Below are 18883 nucleotides of genomic sequence, written 5' to 3'. Positions count from 1 at the left end.
TACATGTTGTTGCTGGGTGATAGATGGCAGCAGAGGGTCAGTCTGACAAAATGGTGCCTGACATGGACGTATGTAGAAAGCAAAGGAGTGGAACTGAACTCCTCCACGCAGAAAAAATGGCACCCACTGACATTCACTGGCTCTTGTAAATGTTTATGGAGACCAAAAAGTGGATGTGAGCACAGTGAGGTGGTGGTGACAGAGATGTGAAAGACAAGCCATTTTCAAAACAGCCATGCAGATTTTTACCATTGCAGCACACAGGCATCATTTCATCACTGATGAAAATGCACAGCTAATAGAGGTGAAGTGCAAAAAGAGTGCATTGTAGCTGAGAATTTGCTCTGTCAAATGGTGTTATTATGCTCTTTGTATCTGTTGTAGAATCCATGGAAATAAATAGGCTTCACTTTCACTGCAGTCTGCCTAGAATCCAACACAACTTAACCACAAAGGAAACAGTACTATTGGTCAATGCAGGTTCTTCCCCTCTGCTATTGCAAACCACTAAACGAAAAACCTTCTCTCATTCAAAACAGCCATTAACAATCATGTAATGTTTTTCAGTCTGTGCTGTTCCTAGAAGCTCAGAAAAAGCTAGGAAAAGCAAACAGAATATTAAGAGACTAACTAAGAGCCTGCAACTCCCTCGGACAGTATTCTGGACACTGAGATCAAGAAAAAAATGAAAATAGTTACGGCACAATAGGACTAGGACTTGTTACCTGCACAAAACCCAAGAGCTTTATATTCTTTACTCACTGACATTGTCAGGTTCAAAATTCAGCTGAATATCTGAGCATTTGCTTAACTCCTTAACATACAGGGACTTCCAGCCAGCCTCACAGGATCATCAACATTCCTTTGTTGTGTTGCCTGTTTTTCAGTATTTTATGTTTAAAACTAACATTGAAATGCTTATGAAAATGAAAAGCTTATGAAATGAACATGTGCATAAAAAAGTCTGCGAATCTATTAACACATTTCAATCTTATGATAAGATCAAATTCCAATTCTGCTTACTTGACTCATTTCAACTTGAAGTCTGTGCCTGATTCAGTCAAATAAGATTTGTCAATAATAAAATACAACAGTATGAAACATTGCTATTGTCTCATTTCTCTAAAAAAATAATTAGTATTAGAAATGTGGACCTGGTCTTTCACATTGAAAAGAATATTTTGTTAAGTATCTGCTGCTTCTCTCATAGCAGAATGTATGTAAAAATGTTGCAACATTGCGTAACTTGTGAAAATGCTTAACAGCAACTTCTGTGGATGATATGCTAAGATCATGCTGCAATTATTCAGCAGTTGAGTTCATTTCCGTTGCACATGAATGTATGTTTTCGTAGCTCTTAATAAAATGAGAACCGTTCCAAAACATACCCCAAAGCATGGATGGCATTTTACAAGCTTCTTACCCAGTATCTGCTCTGCTCAACTATCACTTCAAATATTCCTATTGATAAATATGCTTTGCAAAATGTTACCAAGGCCATTTTAAACAAACAAACAAATAAGAAAACAGCAGCAGACCAAACTATCAATAGTTTCACAGCTTTAATATTCATTAAAAAAATACACTCACGTTATGAATAAGCGTTTCACCTATTAGCATTCCAAAGATATCAGTGAAGGTGACTGGCTGCCCTGAGCTTTTTTTATTCCACAGAGCTTCAATGTAGCGTTTCACCTTCTGAGGAGTGAGCAGCAGAAGTGGGTTGTGACTGACGGAATTCATCAATTCTTGATTAATCTCCTTTGGTCCTTTTTCTGGAAAATCTGGGTGTGAATATAAAGTTGACATGTACCTGCAATGGAGAACAGGCTCTGTAAGAGCCAAAGCCTTGTTCATTTGCTGATTACTTTACTCACTGTAAATCTTTTCCCCTCAAAGCTACATAATTTGTTATAAGTGGAAACATACAAGAAAGTACTCAACAAACACTTCCATAATATTTAAGATGTAAAATTCTAATGTGTTTATCATTTACTTGTTTAAAGGATACTGGACAGAATTGTGGAAGGCTGAAAAACACGAGGACTGGATATTCTATGAGCATGCACAGATTCAAAATACCCTAAGATACACCACTGTACTAGCATATTTTCCAGGATGCAGATGTTTTCACAATAGGAGGAAGCGTAATAACTACAACCTGTGCAGGGATTTAACTGGGGATTTAGTAAAGGCCTATTGGGCAAATTGTAATTTTGTCATTGAGTAACTCTGGAAACTGAGGTTTTGTTTACTCAAAACAAAGTTTAGATTGAGATGTAGACAACTGTGGTTTTTGCTTGGCTGACTCAAGTAAAACTATTGTTGAAAACTCTAGATATGACATCCAAACTTAGCAGAGGCTCCTTTCACTATTATTTATTCGATTAGATGGCTAATGTATACATACCATGCTTCACGCATAATTCTGCATAGTAGTTTCACACACACTGTGTAATCTTGGCCCTGAGGTCACTACTCTGCAATTTAGTTGACAGCATGATGAACTTCGTCACATGCAAGATGTAAGAACTTGATTCACTAAGCCCTTGTGCAGTCTCTAAAGCTCAACATGCACGTCAGCCCGTGGGTGGAACAAATACAGCAGCAAGCTTCCATCCGAGCAGAGAAAGGAAAACACAGGATGAAGAATTCAGCACAAGGTTGAAGCAAGAAGACAGATGAAACAGTCAAGTAGGTAAATGCATTGCTCCAAGGTTCGGCACGCATCTGAGTAAACAAGCGAAAACCTGACACTCCCTCCAGGAAAGGGATACTCCACCCTTCAAAAAATACAGAAAGAAAAGAACATTATTCCAAACTACCAGAATGCGTGGGGAAAATAAAGAATGGAAAGAGTGCCAAAGTGTCCATTTATTTATTCATCAAGCAAGGAAATTCTGAATAGGTGACATCGTAAAGACAGCAGAAGCAAATTTGTTTAAATACAATTGTTTTCAAATTGTTTTCAAATATGGTTCTGACTGAATCAGTTCAGATAATCCTGCTATTTTAATATACATTCTATAGGTTTACATTGGGTGACCTTTGTATTCACACCTAGGCTTTATAAAGAAAGGACCACATGCCCAGCTGCCATTTTTTCAGAACATGGACTACATATCACTGCCCAGAAACACAGACAAGCCTTCACAGTATGCCACACAATTCAACTGCTCGTCATTCAGTCAAAGACCTTCCCCTTTTGCTGAAGATAGGAAAAGGTAAATCCACATCACTTAACAGAACGGTAATCCGCCACACCAACCAGAAAATCCAGCAGAAACACGTTCCTGGGTGCCAACCTCCTACAGTTAAATCTGAATCACATATTCTTATTTTTAGTTCAGAAACTGTTCTGGCATTTCAAAAGATTCAGAAACTTCCTGTATAGTATGGGAGTGAGATAAAGCTTCACCCCAAAGCAGAAAATAATTGAAAACAATAACAAGGAAAAGAACAGATCATTATCTATTTCAAATAGCAACTTTAAGAGTGTTTCCTTAGAACGTGTAACCAAAATTCATGTACTTGCTTAGACCAGTGGATAAAACTAATCTCTCCCACTCATGGATATTTCACTTTTCCAAAAAGAGCCATTTTCGTTTAGTCTTATAGAAACTAGACATTCATATAATCCTGTTATTTAGACTGGGAGGAAGGAACCTTAAGGCCTCTAGTCCAAGCTTCTGCTCAATGCAGAGCCAGCTAATAAGTCAGATCAAGTTGCTCAGGGCTTTGTTCAGTCAGGTTCTGCTTCCACAGCAAGCTGAGTCAGACATCCTACCCAGCCCCGTCAAGTAACGATAGAGCAATTCATTCCAGCGCTTGACCATTCTCACTCCAAAACAATTTTCATAGTAGCTAACCAAATTCCTCTTCCTATAGCTTACAGACATTACTCCTTGTCCCTTCTTTGTATACCTCCAAAGATCCTGTTTCCTTTACTCATTAGGTTGCTGAAGACAGCAGCAAGACCTCCCCATACCACTACCTTTGCCTTCCCTCCCCAAGGTTGAAAAAACCCATCCACCTCAGCCTTCCAAGAACTCCACTCCTCTTATTTCCTAAGTGGGACTCTGATGGAATTCATTCAATCTGTGGGCATCCTTCTTGTATCAGGTAACCCTAAACTGACCAGATTCAGTTCTAGCATTCAAAGTGGAACATACAGAAAGAAACAGTTATGTTAAAATAATTTATTGTGACATCTGGGATACTTCCTTGAAAAGTTCAACATTTTCTTAAGACGCAACATCCTCTACTGCAAAGTGACCAACCGACGTTAAAACTGAGTTTTAGTTAGACAATAAAAAAACACAGTTTTCACTTAACAAAGAAAATGTCTAAGAATGTCAAACAGTTAAGAACCTTGGCTTGTATTTGCCAAATGTCTTTGGCTGATGCAAATTACACAGCCTTTTAAAATGTTACATCATTTCATTTAAGAAATGTGAAAACAAATAGTTTCAACATTTGTAGTAAGTGTAATTTGGGATAACTTTTATAAAAACCAAGAAGACAAAAGGCTGCAAATCCATAACACTGGTCAGGGAGAATAGCAACCCTCTTCTTCAGAAAACTGATCAAAGCAGATGTAACACCAGGGTTCAAATTATTCAGCGGCCTACAAAGCCCTGAGCCTGTAACACCCAGAGAGTGCCTTTCATAGTGTTGTCAATCTGATTTTCTCCTTTTACTGGCATGAAGTCAGTTTCACTGAGTCACATCAGTGAGGACATCACAGCTACCTGATGAGGGCATTCTCAAGTTGAGACATCCTGGAAGATCTTTTGTCCCATCTGACTGACATATTTCTTAAAAAACCAAACCAAACCAAAACAAAACAAAAAGCCAACCCTTTTTTGATACAATTCAATCAGTATCACCTGCAGCATGGCGAACTGTATTCTTTCCTAAAAGCTGAAATACACCTACTCCAATTTCCTAATGCTAAGAAATGATTCCCAATTAGGCCCTGGACATCACGAGTAACCACTATTAAGGAGAGTAGTGAGTCTAAAAATGGAGCAGAAGACCTTCCAATGATTTCAAGAATCACTCAGAAGTGCCCCAAAAGGATGTTATCCACTTGGAGCTGAGTCTTCATCTTCAAACTGAAGATTAATTTTTTTTTTTTCATTTAATCAGAAAAAAGAAATCAAAATAAAATACCTGGGTTTATATTAATGACATGAATTCTTTTTTTGTTCACCCATCAAGATGAAAAAATCAGTTACACAGCTCTGAGCACTGACCACAGATACAGAAATGCGGGTGTACATGTGTAGCATCTCTTTTCATCTGTTCCTGCTAGCAAGGCTCCCAGGAACACCACCTGGAGACGAAGCTGTCTTTACCCTTCCAGGCACTCTGGAACACCTCCACTAGCAGATCTGCTCTACTGACACACTGCACTGTACGACAGTTCACTCTCGTGAAAATTTATTCTCAAACTTCCTCAGGAAAAAAGAAAAATAAAAATCCTTTACCATGTGGATCCAGAAAGACCAGCGATGTAAGTTGCACAGTCTAACACTCCTGATTCATAAAGTGCTTTCATGACTCCAGCAAACCCAACCATGGCACGAAATCCACCTCCTGAACCCAAAACTGCTATCACTGGTACCTGCAGAGATTAAAGAATAGTCTGTCATCACATCAGCTCTGTTACAGTCTGAAGTAGTAAACAAATATTATTCACTAATCACATAGCAACTTTCTGCAATATGTCACCACATAGTGAGCCTCACAGCAGACACAAGACCTACACTTTTCCATGCATGACAAGTTCTAAAAAGAAAAACAGAAGGTATTTTGCAGTTTCTTAGTGGCACATGTGTATGGGAATGGAAAATAACTTCAATGAAGTGCTCTGAGATATGACATCTAAGTAAGAACAATACCATGAATGCACCATGAGGCTAACTGTCCATCTTAGCATTACCGGGCCCAGAAGTGATGTACAGCTTCTGTATATCATTTGCTCAGAATATATCCTATATGAGAATATATCCTATATGAGGCTGCTTGTTCAGCCTCAGGATCCAGGACATCACACAGAGAAGGCCGAGTCCCATTTGGCCTTCCACTTCCTCACCACTCACCCACGTGGCATTACTGATATAGATGAAGATGAGAAGGGCTTTGACTCCTCTCTAAGGAGGAATAAGGGACACAAGACCCCAAGCCTGCAGCCTGTGTACTTGATCTTTTCAGTCTGGAAGAGGAATAACTCAGGCTGATCTTGTCACGCACAAGTGGTATCACCAGGACACTCTTGTTGTCGCCATTTTGTGAAGCCCTGATGAAGAAAATGGTCCACTGGGAAAACAAGTAGTCCTCTTCACCAACAGAGCAAGGAATATCTTCCTGAACAAATTTCATCAAGACGAAACCAAAGACTTACATGTGGGGAGCCTCTGGGTCAAGATGAGAGATGTTGGGGCAGTCTGATTGGGACTGGTGAACCCCCAAGGGGTATGGTTTTCTCTAAAAAAACAGCAGAAGTCTCCTAATCTGGCTGTGATCCTTACAGAGAACCAAGGGTAACACCGTGCAAAACAACAAAGAAGTCTGTAGACTTTGCTGGTGGCAATGACCGACTGCAAATGCTAGAGGGACAGACTGGTAGTTCTGTACTGCAGCTACTGCTCAGAGTACAGCACCAGGGGCAAAGATGGCCACTGGGAGCTGCTTGGGCTGCAGGTGAGGTGACTGAGCTGAGAACCAGGCCAAGGCTGCAGAGGTAGGACTCTGCAGCATACTGAACTCTAGATTTTCCTGGGACTCATGATGCAGAATGCCTCTGATTTTCTCTGCTGACAGTTAACTGAGTGTTGACAATGTACTCCTTCCAGGCACAACTTAACTAGCTGACCTTTAGGGGTTCAGTCCAAACAATAACTCTATAGTTGTTATATCTTAATTCTTATTCACTACTTGCTGACGGAGCACAATATTATCACCCTGAGGAATTCTTAATTTTAGGTTCTTCACTGGCACACAAAGTGCCTGACTTTTCTGATTCCTCCGGTCAAGCAGTAAAATATGTATACATAATGGAAGTCAAATACTACTGTTTGTTATGACCCTCCTTTGCTTCCTGCCAATTGAAATAATGTGTAGAACTTTCAGTTCACTTCACTAATGCAGACTCAAAATACCATCAGTACATCTACAGACTGCCTGAATAAACCAAGGTAGGTCTTGGTAACAGTAAGCCACTGGACCCGCAATATCCTGTAACTTAGAACACTAATTGCCCAATATCTTAATAATCAGAATTTATTTGAAGAAGACTCCAGTTGTAGCAAGACATCTTAATAAAAACATACTCCAAATTTCTTTAGACTGTTGGTTCTGATTTTGTATAAGCCAGGAAATAAACAAAATAGAAAAGACATAAAATTCAGTTATTCGGTAACTTCTTAGTCACAAAGCCACGGAAATTTTTGAAGCAATACAAAGACCAGCACTAATCCAAATGACATCTAAGTGACAGAGCCAAAGGCAGGAAGAGTTACTAATAAAAACCAGAAGACAAACAAAATAATATTTTGGTTAGGAGATTAAAACCACGTTTGATAATAATAATTAAAAAATAAAATAAAATAAAATAAAATAAAATAAAATAAAATAAAATAAAATAAAATAAAATAAAATAAAATAAAATAAAATAAAATAAAATAAAAAGATATTGAATGACGGGCATGAAGCCCATCTCAAATTTACATCAACCTTACAAAAGCTACTGGTGAGATGAGGAGAATTTATAGACAACTGTTTACCTAATTAGCTACTAGGAGATAGCAAACCCAGCAAAAGAAGACTCAGTTACAAGTGATGCCATATTCAAACTGTATCCACAGGAGTCTTATGTTATACTTCCTTCCTTCCTGCTTTCCCAGTCCTGACATGAAAATCATTCACTCCTTTCTACTGCATAGCTTCCCACAGTATCTGGAAAGAAGAAAGAATATAACACAAGCACAATTGCTACCAGTATCAAGAATCTGAGACTAAGCAAGAGTCCCACCTGGCTCCCAATTTCAGAAATCTAGAATTTTCCACTGTTCAATATGATTAGACAAATTCTTGGCTGTTACTAGGTGTAAAAAACTCACACAGCTGTGTAGAAAGTCTGTATCTGATCTAACTGGTAATCAGTCAAAAATGTCACTGAAACTCAAGCTGACAATGGATGGGATGAGTTATAAGAAACGGAACCACGTGACAATGGAGTTTGGTTTCTTTCTGTAGACTCCATATTCCAAGTAGTGAAACTCCCATGCAGAACAAAACTGTACAGCCCCATGGAAATGATCATGCATAGTGACCAGTAAGTTGAGACATTTCCTGAGGCTTACATTCTGCAAAACTACTTATTCTTGATGTAACTAGATTATTCAATCATCTTCTTTATAAGTGTTAAGCTTTAGTAATATAAACCACAGGTATTTACTGGCATCAGCATTCATCAGGCACATCCAGAGATAACTATCTACCCAAAAATGACAAAGCAAAGGTAAAGATTTAGGACATGCCTTGTTTTGTTAAGCCAACACCTCAATAACGGAGCAGTAGCTTTGAACGGAAGAGCCATATTACTAATCAGAAATTTAATAACGTAAGTTAGGCTTTGAAAGCTCTTTACAAACACTACCTAATTAACCTACATAGACAAATCCCGACAGGATGAAGAGGGTGGTTTGCAGGTGCAAGGTTGGAAAAAAGTATGTGAGAATACTTCCAAAGCACCACTATTCAACAAATCTATTCATCAGTAAAGTGGCAAGAGCACAAGGGAAAATTTGAGCTTCCTTCAGAACGCAGAGAAGTCTGCAAGTAGGATCAACAAAGGATGTCAAGAAGAGTCACTATCACCCAAATGCAAATGTTTACGTATACTTAATCCACAGACATCCTGAGAATCAGATATTCCTATGCTGGGGAAGGAGGGATGCGCAAAGAGGAATGTGTATGTATGGGAATCTCAATTTTCACTAGTGAAATCAAAGAAAAACATGAAGAATTGAATTTACTACTTTATTTCTGGAAATGCACTGGAAGAGCTCTAGAGCAGAGGGCAGTAGCTGAAGCAGGCTTCCCACAGTAAACAACTTCTTTAAATACTGAAAAAATAACTGGAGAGAAGCATCTACTGCATAACTACTTCCATTTATTTTGATCAATTTAATACTAATCGACATGGAGACATAAGCAAGGTGATGAAAGTGTGAGTCCTTTCCTGCTGTGCAGAAGAATGCAAAGAGCCTTTTTACTACTACCAAGTAAGTAGATTTGTTAAAGCAGCACTTCAGCCACATTTCAATTTCTAGCAGGTTTAAGAGTAAGAAATGGCAAAATCTGAAATCACACACAGCCATCCTGCAAGTTCTGTTCCAGGATAAATAGGGCAGAAGCAGGGTCAAAGTAGCTGCAGACAGAGGACAAAGGGAAAAGAAGATGCCGCCTTAGCACTGAGAAAGAACAGAGGAGAACAAGGCATGCAGACACTTCCATGCACAGGGACTGCTGCTAAGCACTCTTTTCTTTTGAGGAACTCTATTCAAGCAGATTAGCAACCTAGACCAAAAAGGCAAGGTACTCACAAGGATGACATGTAGTGAGTCAGTGGCAACATTGTGAGCTGAATTCAAAAGTCTTCTTTAAAAAACGCCCATTGCTCTGATCTCTGGCCATACTGTCATACCTACTTACAATCACAGAACGGCTTGAGTGGAAGGAAGATCACCAGTGTTCCAACTCCCCTGTCATGAGCAGGGCTGTCACGCACCAGATCAGGCTGCCCAGGCCCCATCCAACCTAATTTTGAACACCTACTTCTATTTCACAGGAATTCAAGCCTCCTAGCATCCTTGCAAAGCACATGCTGTCACTGACAGATGAAGAAGCTCACATGAACTCTAAGCGGGTGACTGGTTTAAAACCATAGGCAGCTAAGAATATTCATGTCTCTTGATTCCTGAAGCCACATTAATGTGACTTCAAACATACTATAAATCCTCCTGTTATCTCACATTTCTAGCAATAAAAAGAGAAATGACAAGCTATAAGGACACAACTGTACTTTAATTTGAGCAAAAAGGATTTTTCATTGATGGAAGCATCTAAAAGATCTGACATGTCAGCTCAGAAATATATACTTGGCAAATGAAAAAGGGGGTGACGGCATTACCTCAGTCCTTCTAGGGCTGATAAACCTACAAATACTCTTTGGTCGTGGTAGATGCAGCTTAACTAATGAACTTTAAGACAGTGAGGGATACCAAGGGAAGATGACGATAAAAATAATATGAAAGCTTACCTAGTTTTTTCAGTAATTAGATTAACTTATGCACATATGCCACCTGCATAGAACTGATACTTCAGGCACTAAGCTTCACTCCAATTTTACCTGGAACTTGGCAGAACATCTTTGCATCTTTTCTGACAAATATATGCCTGCTAGAGAAGACCAGACCAGCATCATCCACAGGTATCTACACTGGTATGTGTGAACAGTAAAATAACTACACCACATTAAAAAAATAAAAGAAAAAAAAAAGGTCCTATATAAAAAAATATTCCTATACAAAGGGTGTGATATATATCACTACAAATAAAATGTGCACAACACATTCATATTTTCATCTTAGTAAAATCACGCAAGCACATTTTACTAAGAAGGAACAAGTTCAAAGCTGTACACCCATAACACAGTCACTCCCTACTCAAAACTCCACAGAAATTTAGAAGGAAATTCTTCTGTGTTGGTTCTGGTTTCTGCAAAATACTGTCACATTCTGCTCATGCTAAGCAGCACAAATGGAATCAATATTTTAAAGCCAGATAAATTTACCAGTTTTGTTCATTGCTATTGCAAGCCTGGGAGTAAAACACAATAGGGAACAAGCAGGGAAGAATGAAGAGTATGGATAAGTCAGAACAATACAAGTAACTGAATGTGTACTGTATGTATCCTTCATTAACTCAAAATAAAGCACTGCTACACAGAATCACAGTAAGGAGTGGTAAGGTTCAGCACACTTTATATCTTCCATGTGTCACAAACCATCATCAATCCATTTAGCTCTGCCCGGCTCACTTTTCTACTGGGCACACTAGCACAGAGCAATAGTGAGCTGATGAAAGAAGCAGCTTCAGATACTCAGTAAGAATTAAACTCCATAAGCTCAGCTCCACAGAACAGACTACAGTAAAAGAAAGATACCATTTATAAACTGACTCTAACATTAAAACTGCTCTTTTTCCACCCAGTCCTTTAGACACAAAGGCCATACGGCCAAGACCATCTTAAGAGAGTGAAATGGAATGCACCGATACATCTCCTCCATTGCCCAATTCTAACCCAGACACTGCTTTCAAAAATTAAAACCAAGAACCAGGTTAAAACTCACACTGTTGGTTTTTTTAAGGTGCCAGCACAGATAAAAAGCCATGTTTTCTACCCTATAACAGCATTTCTGCAGTCCTGCCCTTTTGCATTCCATGGACACATTTTATTTAAGTGCAGATTCACTTTGGCACAGGATTTTGTACCCTTAAACTTTTATCTATAAACTTAGGGCATGAGAAAAATCACTCCTCATCCTAAGCACAGAAGGAAAACAATTGTTCTGCTTTTGTCATCTGTCACTACATTGGACCATTCTACCCAATTCGTCTCACTCCTTCAGCTGAGACACAAACTCCCCAAGGGATATTTATTTTTATGTGGATTCTCCAAACTTACATCACGGGAAGTGGTCAAGTTCTTGCTGTTTTCCTCTCCTAGGAATGACTTCATACTCTGCATGATATTATCCTTCCGCTGCTGCCGGAATTTCTTCTCCTCATCACATAGGGCCATGCTGAACCGGAGGTCAGTTGAAGAGCTGTTTTTCAAAACAGACAGGAATTAGCAAAAGGCTCTATTCAAAACGGAATTTTAAAGACCATCTATGAGATCAAAATAAAATAAACAGAATAAAATAAACATATACTCATGCAACAACTGCGTAATGTGACTTGATGCAGTGAAGGAAGCACAAAACAATGACACGCTGTGTCACTGGGATATGTATTTCATATAGCAACTTCACTGTTTGCATCCTAGAGTAAAAGGCACAAAATAAGCAGCTTCTAGTGGTGTATTACCTAGTCTTAAACATTAACATTAAGTTAATATATATGAGTGATGAAGCAACTGCAAAATTTTAGCCTAGAAGTTTGAATTCTCTATTTATGCACCAAAAAAAAAAAAAAAAAAAAAGAAAAACCAACCACAATGGAAAAAGATACACATGTGCTCTTAAGGGGAGGAGAAGGCAACTCTGACACCATATCCATTCAGTCTTACTATCAAAAGCTGTATGGATCTCAATAGAGATTGTACTGACTGGAGACAGAAAAAACAAAACCTCTTTTCCAGCTGTCTTCCTACCCCATATGATCAGAAGCATGCAAAGGGCTGCATAAAGACCTCAGTCCCCTATCTGAATAACAGCCACAGCTTCAGCTCCCACTTCTCATTTCAGATAAGAAGGCAGGAACTGAGTCAGCGTGTCACCCCATGGGTCTAAACTACAGCACTGCCACTTTTCAGAGCCTGACAGACCTTTTCTCCCTTTACAAAACAGTCTTCAGAAAAAGTCTCACTACTGCCAGCCCAGAAGTCACCTCCTGCTTAAGGCCCATTTTCCAAATGTGCATCAGTGAGCTCAGCAGGGTCCCTCTCATACATGGGCACACAGGTGACTGACAGACACTTGCACAGGTGCGACCTGCTGCAGCACTGTCTCTGCCAGGAAGCAGTGAGGAGAGGCAGACAGATTCGTCCTTGTAACTGCCTCAGTGAAAGTCCCATATTTTGGAAAAAAAGACTGTTACAAACTACATCCCATGAAAGTACATGGCACCATGAACTGGAGAGCCCCACAGAACCCAAAATCCGTGCGGCCATCAGTGCATAGCAGAGTAGAACACAACAGGATTCTTCTGCTTTACTACTTCAGCATCTACTGCTAATGCAACAGCCAGACACAGTCAAGCATCTTACATTCATTTAAAGCCTGAGATATGAAACACTCATAATTAAGAGCTCCAGACGTTTTAGGGGTGGTCTCCAAGAATCAACCGCATATTCACCTCTACTAGCATCAAATGATAAACAGAAATGATCCCTGGGGGCTTTCTGTCAGCCTCCAGAGTCATTACATGGAGCTCCACATGCCTTTAAACGCCTTGTTCTCAGAAATCATTTCTAGACTTAAAAGACATTTTTCTGATTACGGCTCAAGGTGATTTTTGTCTTTCACCTGGATGGGCTGAGAAAGAGGGAGAAAGACATTGAAAGAAAGAAGATTAAAACAAAACAAAGGAGCAAGTATCTTCTCAGCTTCATGGGAAATCCTGGTCAGAATGAGATATTCCATTTTCACTTCTATACTATGCCAAGGTACACTTCGGGGCATTACAGCTTTGTAATGAGCACACACACACACAACGAAAGCTACCACGAGATGCAAAGTCACTACAGAAGGTAAAATAACAAGCTGAAGCTGATGTCTAAGAGTTCATTAGGGAGAGCCCTTGAAAAGGAAAGTACTAACACAAGCCAAGACGAGAAGGCCATGTACAATAGCCTTGATCCTGCAAGCATCTGGAAAAGGAAAAACTATTCAGAAAAGTCATGCTGTTCATGTTGATGAAACAACTGCTGTTCAAAAATAACCTTTAATTTTCAAGTCTTTGATTTTTCGGACCCTGGTATTTCAACATTAAGAAGTTTTGTATTCCACACGGCATCTTTCTTTCCTTGAAAGAAAATGATAACAAATGGAATCAAATTTTAAAAAGGTCTTTGTTGCCAGTGTATTTTCCTTGTATTTGTTTAGCTCCGGGTTTCAATAGGAGATACTTACCACACCTCAAGAGAGAGCTCCAAAGTCATTTCTGTAACCTACACAAGAGAGATTTAAATCAAATTATAACACTTTCAGCAGAAAAAAAAAAAAAAAAAAAAAAAAACACAAAAAGCACACAGGCATGTGGAATATGAAATCAGCAGTGTTATGGGCTTTTTTAGATCACTTCATTGAAAAAAGAAGAAGCTCCTAAAATGTGTCAGTGAATTTACTTTTGGCACAGCACCAAAACCACAAGAAAAAGCTGCTAGGTGCAGCTGGGTGCTGGCCTTCACTGGTTAGATGCCATTATCTTCTGTTCTTTCACTGACAATCACTTTTTGACAGTCACTCCTGTTTGGCATAAAGGGATCTGACTGTCTTCATACACTGAAGATGTAGCTGCAGTCCACCCACTATGTGCTACCCAGTTTCCTGGGCAAATTTCACACTCAGCTTTCATTTGAAACCTGTGATCCACACGAACCACCCAGTGCTTTCTACAGGTAAATAAATATGCTTAAATTATCAGTCAGGAGGAGTGACTGCCTATAAACACCTGTAAGATGCAAGTCATTTAATGAGCATCACTACATCATGTTTTCACTTCCATTAAATTCCAGCTATGGAATACACTGAGATGACCAAACCAAAGAAGACCAAAGATTTCTCCCATCTCTTTAGAATAACCAGTGTGACAAAATGCTGGTTCACTGTCAGTATCAAAAGGAACAATTCAACTGATTTTTAGCAAGCGTAACAGCCCTGGAAATAGTTAGCTGATCAACTGCACATGCAGAAGATACTATTCGCACACCGAAGGATACTCTCACAGCACTCCTGCAGGCTACAAGGATCTACCTGGCCATAGCTATAGCTTGGTTCTCTCTGCCTCCTTCATACAGCACTTAAAGGGGTTCCCTGCAAGCAAAAGTTTACAAAAAGATGGTTAAAGCACTGATCACACTTGTTTGGCTCAGTCCGAGAGTACAAGGTTGCCAGACGAAGGATAGATAAGCATGTTCATCTTCCCAAGCTCTCACAGGAAAGTCACTGACATCAGTACAGCCCTGCAGACATGTAATATACACTGTTTTCTCTCACTCTGCCTCTGGCTGTATACAGATTCTCCTCCACGGCTGCAGTATGTGATCAGAGCACAGGGCTAGAAGCAGATGAACAGCCCCTACCGAGTGCACAGCAGGTGGGGATGGGGCACACCCTGCTGCCTGCACCATCACCGCTGCATGCAGGGAGGGAGGCACGGCAGCAGGGCTGGAGAAAGGAAAGGCAGAGAGTGATCATGAAGGAATGGTGCAGAGTCATTTATGGAAACACACCAAAGGCAGAGCAGCAATTACGTTATTCCAGCACCTGACATTATTAATTTAGAAAGCACTTCATAAAACATGCAGTGATTCAGTGGTTGAAGAAATGTATGCACACTGTACTAAATAAACCCTTGAAGGGAAATGTTCCAGCAGGGAAAGAGCGTGCCTTTTTTACCTTACACAGACAGCCCAGGAAATCTCAGGGATATGCGCTGTGCAAGCAAACTGTCTGCACAGGACTCAGCCTGACTTGGCAACCCCTAGTTAAATGCTAAGGCTCATGCATGCAGTTTCCTGCTTCCCAACAAACGGACTTTAATCAATTATTGGCTGCAACTAAACCTACTTTTAAAGTTGTATCACACTGAAAATAGCAGAGCAGTTACAAATCAGGAGCTCTGACCACATAATAGGTCACAGCCCTGAGCAGAAATGCATAAAGTATTGATAATACATATAATATATGCACATGGTAGATGAGCAGACATGAAGGATGTCATGAGGGATTCAGAATGGCCTCCAATACTGCGATGCTTTCATACGTGTAGAACAAATTAAATTATTAACAGATTTAACAAGGATTTCCAGGAGTTACTGTGCAGACAGGCAAATCTTGTTAAACTGACACCATCTGTTTTGTATACAAGTTTAAAGAAAGTAATCAAACTAGAACTTGTATTTTTATTTATTTATTTATTTGTTCGGCACTGCATGCAGTAATGCATCATTAATGTTAACTAGGGCTGTGTTACAACAAGCCATACATTACAACTACAATGCATACTAATAAAGGAATTTCTTTTAGCTTCCTGGAGTCCACAAGCTTCTAGTAGTAGAGATAATACACAATAAAATCCATATAACAAAGACCATTAAACTAAATTGAAACAAGTGTTGCGGAAACCAGTTTGGAGTACAAAAGTTTGATACTAGGCTTGTGAAGAGGATTGTCTCCTTGTCTGTTCACAAAAAGAAAAGCATTCAGTGCTACTCAGCTTCTTCATTCTCCTCTCAGCAGGAGTGCAAAGGAGATACACACAGTGACAATAGGCAGCCCAGTGTTTAACCACGGCCAACAGCCAATGCTCAGGAAACCCACTTCAGGACCAGGCATGCAACCCTCAGCTGAGATCTCCCCTGTGCCCAAAGCCCCCGAAGATGTAGCTATTTCCTGACCGACAGGCTGCCATTACTCAATGAGGGATATAATACCTCATTCTGCATTTTTAGTTCAAAACTATGTTCATAAAACATAGCCATAAATAGCAATGAAGAAGCCTTGGATTTTTCATCTGGGTTGCAAGTGGAGGCTAAATGTTTTTCTTATGAAGCGACTAAGGGTAAACTGAGTAACATCAGACTCAGTGAGATTCCTTAAGAAACATCTCTCAGGCTTCCTAAACACCAACTTCTACATGATTTGTGAAGAAGCTGTATTGTAGAATCATAGAATCACCAAGGTTGGAAAAGACCTAAAAGATCATCCAGTCCAACCGTATCTAACCAGGTATATCCAGATCTACATAGTGGTTTAGGTGCTCTCAGTTCAGATACTGATTACAAACTTCCCAACACATTTACGGTCACATAGCAAACGCAAAGCCACAAATGTAGCAACTCACATTGTTGAAAGTTAACTGGACCTCCTTCTTCTCTCCTAGTTTCAGGGAGGATATAGGAAATGCAGCCATACCAAGAGTCTCATCCATAACATAGTTGGCATCCATCAGAGTAACCTAAAAAGATAAACGGCATTCAATTCAACACTGATAAATCCCTTTTTAGGTCCATATAGATTATGCCTAAAGTAACTTAAAAAGGGATATGGAAAAGAATGTAACTAACCCAACCTAGTCAACACCCAAGGATATCCTCTTTAAGCAAGATAAGCTAGCATACAGCGTAGGTGGCTTTTTAAAGTCAGTCAATGGAGTGAGTATGACAGTATCATTCACAAAACATTTTTCATTTGATCACTTTTACTGTCAGTAAATCTCATCATATTTGTAAACAGATGTAATTACTTTAGGTTATATGCATTATATATGTAATTATTTCAATTTATAGCTAGTAAACCTTCTCTGTGGAGAAGACAATAGTGTTTTAAACATCATATGCCAAAAAAACATAAAGCAAGTTTTCAGCTAAGACGGAATCCATATGTCCTAATCTTCCATTCACAGACCAAGAATTTCATAGCAATGATATGGAAAAAAGCACAGTATTCTAAATGGCACAAAGCTTTTCTCTGTATCAAACCAGACCTTCAAGTCTCTTCTCATCTTCCATATTAGAGCCTATACCTTTTCAAATGGAATACCATCCAAGCACTGATACAGATAGCAGAGAACACTGTTCCACGCATTTGCTCTAACACTCCTATCTAGCTGTCTTTTTTCTCAGAGGCAGCCTTTCAGTTCTCAAGTAAGACGTTCACAAAGAGTTTCAAAATACTGTTTCCGTGGTTTCTAGTAAATGAGCTCTCCAAACTCATCTGGCTTTGTGGATTAGTTTCTTCTGAAGTACCATGTTTGTGCATGTATTTTGTGTAAAACAAATGCAATCAAGACACAGACACTTGCATGACTATTTCTTATATCTGAGTTCACCCTTTTCTCAGCTGTGGAGAATTTGTCTCATCCTATGTCCCTACTGACTCTTTGGAATGAACTGTATTTTAGTGACATCAGTATTCTAACATCATCTGTGTTCTTCACAGAACTTGATGCTCATAACCTCTGAGGGCTGACTTCTGAAACCAGCAGCAACAGTAAGAACTTCATAGCAGGATTTTGGAGAGCTTCTTATACTTCAAAGTAAAAACTGCACTTGAGACAGTGTTATAAATTTAAACAACCAGAGGAGTAGAAGGGCTTGTGATATCTGCATGAGCCTGGGAATTCACAAAATAAGCTTTAGGTGGGTTTTGATTTGAATTCTGATGCCATCCTCCACACAAAATCCAAAGGCTCTGCTATGGACACTGCGTGTACCACAATGGCAGAACAAAAATACCAGCCTTAATCTAAAGAACATGTTTTTCACGGGGAACAGAAGGTTTACCACAAACAGCATAAATATGTTTATGCAGATATAAATCAAACAGGTCAAAAATTCACCATTATTACATGGCATTTCTGTCTCTTTGCAGGCCATTTCCATGACATATTATTGAACTTGCCTCGTAAAACAGCAGTGATCTTTAGTTACTGTAAAGATACATTTCCAAATTCTACTTCTAATGAAATCTGCTGCATTCTCTCTCACAACAGGAGTGTCCTTTTGGCTTGCCTGAGCCACACTGCATGAAAATGAGATGTCTTGGGCATAAGTCTCTCCAAAAGTAATGCCTCCTATTTATTTCCATGGAAACCACAACACATACAAAAAGTGCAAAACCACTATTTGATAAAACAGATTCTCAGCTACAAAATCCTAATTCTCATTAAAGTCACCATTATTAGTTATGCACTTTCACCAGCAATGAACAAGAGCCTGCATACCATGCTGGTAAAAATCTGCACCAGTAAAGGTCATCCATTGTCACTGCCACCACTGCAGAAATGCACCACCCACCTACCCCTCACTGTGCTCACATCCACTGTTTGGTCTCCATGAACATTCAGCATACACTGATGAATG

At 39.4% G+C, this 18883-nt stretch overlaps 1 protein-coding gene across 4 annotated transcripts in view; it reads right to left on the bottom strand.

Annotated features, from left to right (window-relative positions):
* The window catches only part of PLA2G4A (phospholipase A2 group IVA), a 74512-nt gene that overhangs the window by 23089 nt on the left and 32540 nt on the right, over positions 1 to 18883 (bottom strand). For all 4 annotated transcript variants that reach the window (XM_072343690.1, XM_072343688.1, XM_072343691.1 and 1 more), the window contains 5 exons: positions 16864 to 16977; positions 13929 to 13966; positions 11759 to 11900; positions 5493 to 5629; positions 1591 to 1813 (listed from right to left, as the gene is read on the bottom strand). In XM_072343690.1, the coding sequence (XP_072199791.1) occupies positions 1591 to 1813; positions 5493 to 5629; positions 11759 to 11900; positions 13929 to 13966; positions 16864 to 16977 (654 nt within the window). The remainder of the gene's footprint in view (positions 1 to 1590; positions 1814 to 5492; positions 5630 to 11758; positions 11901 to 13928; positions 13967 to 16863; positions 16978 to 18883) is intronic.

This window comes from Excalfactoria chinensis, chromosome 8 (assembly GCF_039878825.1).
Source record: "Excalfactoria chinensis isolate bCotChi1 chromosome 8, bCotChi1.hap2, whole genome shotgun sequence".
Classification (NCBI taxonomy): Eukaryota; Metazoa; Chordata; class Aves; order Galliformes; family Phasianidae; genus Excalfactoria; species Excalfactoria chinensis.
This window is presented reverse-complemented; position numbering and strand designations above follow the sequence as displayed.